Below are 12,500 nucleotides of genomic sequence, written 5' to 3'. Positions count from 1 at the left end.
TATTATTAGTGACATACATACATACATACATACATACATACATACATACATACATACATACATACATACATACATACATACATACATACATACATACATACATACATGCACACTTTCCTGGGGGCACCAGTGCTGATTGTACAGGTGCTGGAGGTGAATTACCCCAGCACCTCTCACAAACTACAGTGAACAGCTAAGTTACAGTAGGAACACATATAAGAACTGATAATGAGGCAGGGGGTGCAACTTTTAGGACCTGCTTCAATGCTTACACCACTAGTGCTGTAATTAAGTATAACAACACAGCAGTAGAAACAGGTGCTTTAAAAACCACAGCAGTATTACAAACCACAGTTGTTACATTACTAGTAATAATAGCGGGAGGGATAGTTGTAATACTAACATTTGTAAAGCTTTCACATATGTTTCCTTGGTACACAATACTACTTCTACTAGCAGTACGAACATTGTTAGAATCAGCTTTAGTAAAAGTCACAGAAATACTTTAAAAAACAGTCACAGAATTTATACCATTCTCATATGTTGTTACAATATCAGTTACAGTACTAAGATCAGTTACAGTAGTGGGAACAGTTACAGTAGTAGGGTCAGTTGCAGTACTAGGATCAGTTACAGTAGTGGGAACAGTTACAATAGTAGGATCAGTTACAGTAGTGGGAACAGTAGTGGGAACAGTAGTAGGAGCAGCAGTAGTAGGAGCAGCAGTAGTAGTAGTAGGAGCAGCAGTAGTAGGAGCAGCAGTAGTAGTAGTAGGAGCAGCTGTAGTAGGAGCAGCAGTAGTAGTAGGAGGAGCAGCAGTAGTAGGAGCAGCAGTAGCAGTAGTAGGAGCAGCAGTAGTAGTACTAGGGGCAGCAGTAGTAGGAGCAGCAGTAGTAGGAGCAGCAGTAGTAGTAGTAGGAGCAGAAGTAGTAGTTACAGTAGATCTTGGTGTCAGGGTGGGACTAGGCACTGCTTGCCAGTATGTCAACACAGACTGCATAAATGTTGCTTCGTAAAAATGGGAGAATGAAAGAGAAAAAGACTGTAACAGGGTGTTATTTCCATTCATCAGACGCCAGGTTTTCAAGCCGGACACACAGACTAGACTAAAGAGTGTCTTCAAAAAGATTCAAATAGTTGTGTCAATTTTTCTGTCTCTTATTTTTCAAGTAACATTAACAACTTTCTTGTACACATTTGACAGCATATAAGACATAGAAAAACTGTAGCCACTAAGTACATACTGGCAAAAGCTCGTAAATTATTATGAATCATCATCAACGTTGATTTCCTGAAATGTGAGTTGGTGACAGGTAAGACTTCTCTCATTAACTTACATGAATACGATGTTTCCCGATGTTGAAGTTGGGGCTGTCCATGTGGTCGTCACAGACGACTTGTCAGCCCCGGAGGTCTGTATCACAGAGTCCTGGACGGTTGAGGATTATAAAAAATAGGTTTTGTACAAGTTAATATATTTTGGATTAGGTTGTAAAGAAACAGCAAATGATTTGAGGGGGGGGGGGATCTCAAAGCATTCATTCAATGAACATCAAACGTCAGACCGCACGTCCTAGCGTCACCTAGCCTGGGTGCCAGCCGAAATTAGCCCCGCCCACAAAAGAATTGGGTCGGGAAGTTGGGTCTGGGGTTGGGGAAAAACTGTCTGAACAAGAGCTGTTCGTACCAATAAAATTGTCAGGGCGGACTTTATATGATCACCAAAGAGCGCTTGGGTTGAATTTGTTTTCAACAAACAACATACTACGTTGCTCTGATTGGTTGTAGGTCTATCCAATTGAGCGAAGAGGCATTTTTTTCCGGGTTCGGTTGAAACACGCCCCATACTCACAACCCAACGGAGTGGTATCCGACTCATATTCTAACTACAATTATGAGTGTGACAACGTCAGGCTAGCAAACACCTGCAAAATTACAACTTTGCACAATGCCTGATTCTCGAGATGGACATTGGACATTCGTTGCCCTAAAATCCCACAATAAAACCACACAAACTGACAGACATACAGACACATACACACACATATTCTGGGAATTTTAGATTATATTCTTATTATACAACTCAATCTTTATTTTGTGTCTTTATTTAACATAAATAGACAATAAACAAACATATTGGAAGCGAAACATTCTTATTATTCCATGGATAGTGCCATACCTTGGCCACCCTGATTGTGGTTGTTCAATTGTCTTTATTCCTGAAAATGTTGTGGATTTGTTAGGGTCACTTACTGAACTCACGCTGCATGTCAGTGGACTGACATTGGGAGAAACAAGGACTTTCCCAATAGGCTGGGTACCAATTGGCTGGTTCTTATTCTCCTGGCGGGCTTGAATCATAAACCCTGTAAACAAGTTACCTCCAGTCCCTGAAAGAGTTACTGAGAAAAAGATGGGGGAAAGAAAGGGAGAGAGAGAGAGGGAGAAAGAGAGAGAGAGACGGGGAGAGAGAGATGTCGGAGGGAAACAGAGTGGAGAGTAGTGCAGAGGACATGTAAAATGGGAATGGAGAGACGGGGGGGGGGGTGAGGAATGGGGAGACGGGGGGGGTGAGGAATGGGGAGACGGGGGGGGGGGGTGAGGAATGGGGAGACGGGGGGGGTGAGGAATGGAGAGACGGGGGGGGGTGAGGAATGGAGAGACGGGGGGGGTGAGGAATGGAGAGACGGGGGGGGGTGAGGAATGGAGAGACGGGGGGGGGGGTGAGGAATGGGGAGACCCGAAACATTTACATGTAGTCATTTAGCAGAAGCTCTTATCCAGAGAAAAGTACAGGGACGTTCCTCCCGAGGCAAGTAGGGTGAGGTGCCTTGCCCATGGACACAACGTCATTTTTCAGGGCCAGGAATCGAACCAGCAACCTTCTGATCACAGTAATAGCCCTATTCCCTAACCGCTCAGCCATCTAACCCCCCACTTTCTGAGTCTCTGATCTGAACCCACGTCCCTCAATGTTAGAACATTTAACTGAGACACTGAGTTTTACCTGTAATGTTGTCACCTGGCAGGTAGGTGGTCGGGGATACGCTAACTGTGTAAGGTGAAGGGCCAGTCTGAGCCGGACGGGAATGAATGGGTCCAACCGGTGACAAATTGGGACAGACATCTACCAGGAATGCTGCAAAACTATCAGCTGTCGAAAAGCTGTGGATGGGAGTGAGGCTCAGAAACAGGAGCAGCAGGAGGAAAAGGACCATCTTCACCTCTGTGTGTGCTGTCTCTTAAGATAGAGAGACTATAGAGAGAGAGAGGGAGAATTATTGTTGGGGAGAGTTGTTTCCATATGTCATTAGAACATTAGTCATTGGTACCTTGGTAAGGAAGAGAAGGGAGGAAGATAATGAGGAGGGAGGGGATGAGGGGAATGAGGAAGGGAAAAAAAAAAAAACGTATATATATATATACACAGTGTATATACAGTATATCATAATTTATGTATTTTTGTGTGTATATGTTTTTTACTATTATTATTATTATTATGTATTTATTATTATTATGTATTTATTATTATTATTTTATATATATATATTTTAATTATCTACATATATTTATTTATATCTAATCGATCCATTTACAGAGCTACATTTATATCCTGTCTCACGAAAAAATGTTTTTTTTGTGCTAATTTAACGAGTTCACTTCACATAAGCTGTCTGAACATTCAGGGCCTTTATTCTTCAACCTTTAGTGTGAAGAGTACAGATGCTGAATTCCTCAAATCTATTGAAAATGTTGACATCCTTATCCTAACAGAAACATTGTGCAATGCAGACGTAGAAACCTACTGTCCATATGGATATTATGAAGTCTCAGTACCCTCATTGAAACTTAGCACTGTCCACCGGGGTAGAAACTCTGGTGGAATTCTGGTATGGTACAAAGGGAACCTGGCCAACCACATTGCTGTAGTCAAACAAGGGAAGTCACACGTTTGGCTAAAACTACAAAAACTTAGCAGCATAGAAAAATATATATACCTCTGTGCAATTTATATCCCCCCCGCAGAATCCCCCTACTACAATGAGGATATCTTTAACCTCCTCCTCACAGAAATTAGCCATTTCCAGTCCCAGGGAAATGTGTTGCTGTGCGGAGACCTAAACGCAAGGACAGAACCGAACCTGACCATACAGACCCACAGGGCAACAACCATGTGTTTGGCCCGAGTCCTCTATACATGACACCAAGCATAACTCAGAGGAATAGTCTAGATGGAGTAGTAAATAATAGTGGGAGGGAATTAATACATCTTTGTCGCACCTCAAGCCTGTTCTTCCTAAATGGAAGAATCAGAGGGGACTCCTTAGGGAGGTACACATACTCCTCAACACTAGGAGGCAGGGTAGTAGACTATGCTGCCACAGACATGGACCCTTCCTCCTTCAATGCATTCACTGTAAGGCAGCAAAGCCCACTCTCAGACCACAATCAAATCAATGTGTTCCTGAAAAAGCCAAATTGCAATAATAGCACAATGACTGATCCCTCTAATCTGTACAAACTTATCCAGCCCTACAGATGGGACATAGACAGTGCCAACAAATTTACATTAGCCTTAAATTCAACAAAAATTACCAACAAAATTAAATGCTTCTGTGACCAAAATCAATATGATGCTGATCAAGAGGGTGTTGAGATGGCCGTGAGAAATATAAACCATATCTTTCATAATGCTGCAAAAGAAGCAGGCCTACAGAAAGTAAATATTAAACCTCACAAAATTAAAAAAGAGAAATGGTTTGATAATGAGTGCAAAAAAAAGAGAAAGGAACTGAGAAAATACTCAAACTTGAAATACCTCCGGCCAGAGGACCATGTCCTACGCCTGAGGTACTGCGAAATCCTCAAATAATATAAACAAACTATTAAAAAGAAAAAGCTCAACTACATGTATAAAACACTTAATGATATAGAACAGTCAACTGACCAAAACCAATTCTGGGAAAGGTGGAATAACATGAACACCTCAAGAGCATTGGTACCACCTATCCAAAATGGGGAAATCTGGAAAAAACACTTTGAAAGCCTATATGAAGAAATCCCACTAGAAAGTATGAACCAAAACCAAAATCTAACAATCAAGCAATTAAGAAAACTAGAAGCAACCATTAAGAACAACCAAAACCCACTTGATTTCCCGATTACAAAGGAAGAATTGGTAACAACCAATTCAACAAATTGGTGACAACCTCATTAGAAATGAAATGCTCCCTAGAAATGCAGACAGGAATACTAAAGGTATTCAACATAATACTCAAATCTGGACACTTTCCTAGCTTTTGGAATCAAGGCATAATAACACCTATTTACAAGAGTGGAGACAAATGTGACCCCAACAACTACAGAGGTATCCGTGTGAGCAGTAATCTGGGGAAGTTATTCTGTAGTATCTTAAACAACAGAATCCTAAACTTCCTTAATGAACACAGTACACTCAGCAAAAATCAAATAGGGTTCCTTCCAAAATATTGCACCACAGACCACATTTACACCCTTCATACACTAATTGAAAAAAATGTACACCAAACAAAAAATGGCAAAATCTTTACCTGTTTTGTGGACTTTAGAAAAGCCTTTGATTCCATCTGGCATGAGGGACTGTACTACAGACACCTCCAATGTGGCATTGGAGGGAAGACATTTGACATCATCAAATATATGTACTCAGGCAACAAATGCAGCATTAAAATTGGAGACCAACACACACATTTTTTCTCTCAAAAGAGGGGTGTCCGCCAGGGTTGTAACTTAAGCCCCACTCTATTTAACATCTTTATCAATCAACTAGCAGAGACCCTTGAACAATCAACTGCACCCGGCCTCCCTCTCCATGACACAGAAATCAAATCCCTGTTTTACGCTGATGATCTGGTTCTGATGTCACCCACAAAAGAAGGACTACAACAGCAACTGGTGTTCCTCGAAGAATACTGCCAAAATTGGGCAATGGAAGTCAATATAAAAAATACCAAAATCATGGTCATACAAAAAAAGCCCAAATGTCAGGAAAAGAGGCACATATTCACACTGGGAAACAAAACTATAGAACACACAATGTGTTCTACATACCTAGGCCTACAAATGACAGCCTCTGGTAGCTTCCGCTTGGCAGCAAATTCACTTAAAGAAAAAGCTTGTAGAGCTTTCTATGCAATAAAACAAAAATTCTACAAAATAACCATCCCAATTAATATTTGGTGTAAAATATTCGACAGCATCATCAAGCCTATTGCTCTCTACGGAAGTGAGATATGGGGCCCACTCAGCCATCTAGACTTCAATAGTTGGGAAAAACACCCAATAGAGACTCTACATGCTGATTTCTGTCAAAATATATTAAATATCCAAAGAAAACCCCCCACAAATGCATGTCGTGCAGAATTAGGCCGATTCCCTTTAACATTAGAAATCCAGAAAAGATCATATCAATGTTACACCCATTTAAAATCCAGTCCTAAGGTAAACCCTCCAGTCTAAAGCCCTTGCAATCCATGAAGGTAACCCTGAGAGGAGCTCCCTGTGCCAGCTGGTTATGAGACTAACAAACCACTTACCACCCGGCACACCTTCTTCACCTTTACTAACACCAAACATAATTACACCAAACTAATCACAACAGACAACAAAAACTCCTACATAGAACACTGGGAAAAAGAAACCAAGACACAAAACAAATTAGATTGCTATCGGGGTCTAAATAGAAAATATGAAATGGCTGAATATCTATATACTGTTAAGGACATAAAGCAGAGACAGCTGCTCACTCAACACAGAATGAGTGACCACACCCTTGCAATCGAAAAAGGAAGACATAAAAAAACATGGTTACCTAAAGAGTACAGAATCTGTGGACACTGTACCCCAGGGGAAATTGAAACAGAAAAACATTTCCTACATAAATATTACAAATATAGAAGTATAAGAGATCAATATCTGGAAAAATGTAAGGAATTAATTGAAAACTACACTTCAGCTTAATTTAAACGAGAAATTAAGGATATCTCTGGGCGAAGGGCCGACTGCAAGCCTTGCCGCTAGATATGTCTCTCAATGTCACAACCTGAGGGACAGTGAACCAACCCTGTACAACTGTTAAAACCTTTCTGTATATTAACAAGCATTTATGTGTTACTGTTACTCTTACTATGCTACTGTTATAGTGTACTGCCATATTATTATTGTTATAATGTAAATGCTATCACACATATGTTAAAATGTCCTTTCAATAGGGAATGCTTGGGCAATACTGCTCAACCCGAACTGTCATGCCAATAAAGCATTCTGAACTGAACTGACCGGACCGAGAGAGAGAGAGAGAGAGAGAGAGAGAGAAAGAGGGAGAGAGAGAGTGGGAGAGAGAGAAACAGAGAGAGAGAGAAAGAGGGAGAGAGAGAGAGACAGAGAGAGACAGAGAGAGAGAGAGAGAGAGAGAAAGAGAGAGAGAGAGAGAGAGAGAGGGGGAGAGAGAGACAGAGAGAGAGAGAGAGAGAGAGAGAGACAGAGAGACAGAGAGAGAGAGAGACAGAGAGAGAGAGAGACAGAGAGAGAGAGAGACAGAGAGAGAGAGGTTTGAAATTCGATCATATTATTATGCATATGTTCACAGAACAAATGTAAAGCAATTTAAAAGGATAAACTACACAAACACTGTGGGTTTTCAAAATTAATAATAACAATCAGCAAGCAATCTATTTCAACCACAATTGATCATAGCTTATGAAAACTGCCACATCTCACATTGCCTTGAATTATAAACAAAGCTAACAGATAAACCATTAACAACATAGTATTTATGTAAACATTGGGTCAGAACACTCAGGACTTACTGTAGCACGGCTGATGTAAACTTGAACTGGTTTAGGGAACGCTGGCCGCTCTGAAAGACTGAATCTGAAGAGTCAACATCAACTCATACACTAGCATTGAGCTGACAGTATGTCTATTATTTTTTCCACCTCCGGGGAGCTCATGGATCTAACACACCCGGATATTTCAAGATCAGTCAAGTAATGTGTGGCTTTCGCAATAGATCAGAACTTTGTTAAAGGAAAAAGTTGGGGTTAGTGGTGGGAGGAGGGATGTCATCTAAAAATAAGGGATACAGTAGGGGATTATTGTTTTCTTCTCAAAGACTTCCTTAATCATAAAATACCTTATGCAAGTCAGGTGACAATGCCAATGTCACAACAGCGACAGACTCACACCCTGTCGCTCACGCTCTCTGTCTGCTTGTCTACTGTACATGCCTCTCTTTGTTTCATTAAACCACCAGTCATCATATTAGAATTGGGCGTCTCTGTGCTGTTTCCTAGGTACCCTACCTGATACACGTAGAATGTTTTTTGTGTCTGAAGCTCAGTGTTATTTAGTTTGAGCTCCTGTATCTAATCTGCTCCTTCCTGTACAGTAAGCAGTGGTTTCTTATTAGCTTGTGTGTGTGTTTTGAGAAATAAATATATGTAGTCGTAATAATCCACAGGATGGTGATATAGCCTTGTAAGGTACATTACAAACAACATGTCTGACAGTAAAATTCTGTTGTGGAAATATTTTAACAATTCAAATGTTCATAAATGAACATTGTCAACTCAAAACATACATCTGCCCAATTTGTCAGTGAATTAAGTTTATTTTCGGTCAAAAACAATCTTTAAAAAATGTGTTCCTCCTCTCAGATGTGGAATGTAGCAATGAAGATTTAAACTGAAAGTTATGATGTGATGACGGATGTCATAGTGATTGAAGAAAGAGATACAGAGAGAGACCAACAAACACAGAGAGAGACAGACAGAAATGAATTAACATTGACAGGCATAAAACACGTGTCTGACTTTGTGATAAAACCAACTACCGTTTATCAACTACCGTATATCTGTATATTTATTTAGTCATTTAGCAGACGCTCTTATCCAGAGCGACTTAGAGTAAGTACAGGGACATTCCCGCCGATGCAAGTAAGGTGAAGTGCCTTGCCCAAGGACATGTCATTTGGCACAGCGGGCAATTGAACCGGCAACCTTCTGATCAATATCCCAATTCCCTAACCGCTCAGCCGTCTGACCCCCACAGTATTTACACAGAACCTTACTGTGTTCTAGAACCTGTGATTGTTCTTACTAGTCTCTGTGTAACACCATAGAGAGTCATCGAGAGTCGTCCTCTCTGCTGATTTGAATGCAGGGCACAGTGGGTATGTAAACCATGAATCACATACAAGTGACAACTCCAAACACCATCTTCCCTTTAGCATCCCTGCTCCCACCCCACCCCCGATGACATTCATCCACCCATCCAGGCAAGCAGACACCACTGTGGGTTGAGAGACACTCGCACATATTGGTAGACTTCATCTTGGTCATCCAATGGATACAACCACTAAGGTACAGTACTGAAGGTCTGGGGTGTTTGTCCTCTCTGGACAAAGGGGTGAGCAGACTATATCTTGGTATCAAGATATACCAAGATATACTATATCAACCGAAACAAAATGGTTTGGTCTGAAAAGCAGGTAAAATAATTATAAGGCTTCCCATAATTCCTAATACATAAGATTGTAAGGCAGAGTGTGGAACTTGAACATGGTGGATAAGATAGCCAGTCAGTAGAATAACTGGTTTGGCTAATGGGGTGAGACATAGCTACCTGTGTTTATCTTGGCCCTTCAGGATAATATGGGTGTTGAGTTTCAACATTTTTTTCAAATGATTTCATAGACTTGTCTTAGGGAATGTTTTCGTTTATTTATCTTTCTTAATTGCCTTTGTTTGGTTGAGGGGTCTGGGAGAGTCATAAACATGTTTTCCGTTCCAACATTTTGTTTATGTGCTTGGTCCATTTCTATCACTGCAGCAGGTGATACAAATGAACAGCACCGTAAATATTTGACAGTATTTGAAAATGGTAAGCGACCAAATGTAATGCATTCTTCTGTGTTGTTCTGTTTTCAAGTGCGTAGGCATGGAAGGGCTTATGAAAGCTCTGTGGTGCATCTCAGGTCAGAGGTCGTTCTTCTTACAACTTGCTGATGGCATTTAAAAGATGACTTCAAAGTCATATCTGTTGTTTTTCTAAATTCTTAAAATATGTCACTGATTTGAATTCCACTATATATTAAAAAATTATTACAAAATACTTATCATAATATGTGATATCATATCTAATATATATAGTAGAAATGATATTACACATTACGATAAGTATTTGAGGGGTATAAGTATCATAAGGATTATTTTAATGAGCTGGTTGTTAAGGGTGAAACCAGAGCTTCCCATGTGTCCTAATCTGGAGCCAGTAGGCTATGCAAAGCACAAGACAGGCAAAGTTGACCTTAAACATGGAAATGTAACGTGAAATTTGTGTTCTTGTCCCCCCAAGATTTCCATAAGATCTGAGTATTTAGGTTGTTTACTTCACTTATTAGTTTAGTTTAAAATCTGATCATAACTTAAACAGTCCATCTTCACTGTATTATCTTTCAGTAGTTCTGCACCCTTTCATCGCCCCAACCAGCCAAACAGGTTTGTCATTACTATGATATCACGACGCAAATAGTAAATGACGGCCTAAATAAAATAAGCCAACCTAAAGCAGAGTTATAATAACTAAATGACTAATGTGCACCTTCCAAAACGATCCCTCTGCATGTTCAGACAACGCAGCCCTCTTCAAAGAGGCGAGGCAGTCAATGGATTATGAGGTGTTCTACGCTCCACTCGGCATTGACGGGAGGCGGGATGGGGACCTCAAACAGACCTCTTGCACCCACACCCAGGAGGAAACCAACCCCTGGTGGCGAGTGGACCTGCTCGTCCCGATAGCGGTAGCCGCAGTACGCATCACCAACCGACAAGACTGCTGTCAAGAGAGGCTGGACGGCGCCGAGATCCGCATCGGTAACAACCCCGCAAATAACGGCAACAGTAACCCGAGGTAACTTACCTTCGATCGGAAATGTTTTTGCCACGTGTTTTTATGATGTCGTTTTTTTGTGTCACCAACACCAAATGTGTTTTAAAGATTTCTTGCTGATGAAAAGTCATTGAAAAAAGGACGTTAGGCTACTGCATGATCATGCCAGGGATTGATCGATTGACATTTCTCCAGATGTGCACTCATCTCTTACATTGCTGCTGAACAGACCTTCGAGTGTGGGGGGATGGAGGGCCGCTACGTCAACGTCATCATCCCTGGGGAGTTGAGATATCTTACCTTGTGTGAGGTAGAGGTCCTGACTGCCACCCCAGGTATTGTCATGTGACACTAACTCAATCGTCACAACAGCAAGGACACAGGTGCAGGGATTATCCCGACTATGCTTAAACACAGTCAGTGACTCCCCCTCAGTCTAACGTGTGGCACACCACTGTCGTACACTACCTATTTGCAGTCTTAATGTACGTGATCCTCTGTTCCAGATTACACAATCCTCAGGGGGTTACAGGCAGCGCAGTCTTCGCTTTACTTTGAGGGGGACCCAGGGGCAGGAAGTGCCGTCGATGGTGTTCGCACCACCGTTTATCCATCCTCCTGCACCTCAACCTCACATGAGACAGACCCCTGGTGGAGGGCCGACCTAAGGGGCCTCTACAGGGTCACCGCCGTAACCATCACCAACAGGGGAGACTGCTGCCCCGAGAGGCTGGACGGAGCGGAGATCCGCGTGGGCTACTCCCTGGAGAACAACGGCAAGAACAACCCCAGGTGAACGATTTTAGCCTCGACTTCCATTTGACATTTAGTCATTTATTAGACGCTCATTTATTAGACGCTCAACATTAGACAATGTTGTTTTTCACAGCCGGGAATCGAACCGGGAACTTTATGATTAATAACCCAATTCCCTACCCGCTCAGCCATCTGACCCCTCCCACTTTCGAACACCCTTCACTTTCTGACTAGATGTAGACTCAAAATACTGCTTTTATTTGTATTTGTACTGAAACCTATTTATTTATTTTTTCTCTCTCATCTAGGTGTGCGACAGTTGCCAGGATCGCCGCGGGGGAGTCCGACCACTTTCTCTGCGTTGGCATGGTGGGGCGCTATGTCACCGTGGTGATACCAGGACCAAACAGAATTCTCACACTGTGTGAGGTGGATGTGTTTGGATTTCCTGCAGGTAGAATATCCATCAGGTCATCGTCCTTCACTTTTATTAATCTGTGAATTCCATTTTTATTTTCAGCTCATTCTGTCACCCTCTTTGCTATTGAAAAATATTGTAGGCCCATAAGAGTACTTTTTTATACTGGAAATCAGTCTGGTGTTTATGCTTAGTGATGACTGTAAACTATTTGACTTATTCCAAACAAAACTCCTTTTGTCTTTCCGGCCTCAGCTCCTAGATTCCAATATGTTAAACGCATTACTTCCTTTGTGCAGAAAGATGAATCCAGACTGTACAAACAATCAATAGGCAAATCAGAATCAGAATGGGTTTGCACAGACAAGGAAGTTGCTTTGGCAGGAAGATGCATACA

At 41.5% G+C, this 12,500-nt stretch overlaps 1 protein-coding gene across 1 annotated transcript in view; it reads left to right on the top strand.

The window, feature by feature from the left end:
- Nucleotides 1–10,687: 10,687 nt before the first annotated feature.
- LOC146221856 (uncharacterized) overlaps nt 10,688–12,500 on the top strand; it is a 3,367-nt gene continuing 1,554 nt past the window's right edge. The window contains exons 1-4 of the mRNA XM_084692085.1: nt 10,688–10,950; nt 11,125–11,264; nt 11,436–11,721; nt 11,994–12,139. Of these exons, the coding sequence (XP_084548211.1) occupies nt 10,706–10,950; nt 11,125–11,264; nt 11,436–11,721; nt 11,994–12,139 (817 nt within the window). The 5' untranslated portion in view covers nt 10,688–10,705. The remainder of the gene's footprint in view (nt 10,951–11,124; nt 11,265–11,435; nt 11,722–11,993; nt 12,140–12,500) is intronic.

Source organism: Hypomesus nipponensis, chromosome 25, assembly GCF_054491055.1.
Source record: "Hypomesus nipponensis isolate SF chromosome 25, ASM5449105v1, whole genome shotgun sequence".
NCBI classification, from domain to species: Eukaryota; Metazoa; Chordata; class Actinopteri; order Osmeriformes; family Osmeridae; genus Hypomesus; species Hypomesus nipponensis.
Note: the sequence above shows the minus strand (reverse complement) of the source record. Positions and strands in the feature narration are given on the sequence as shown.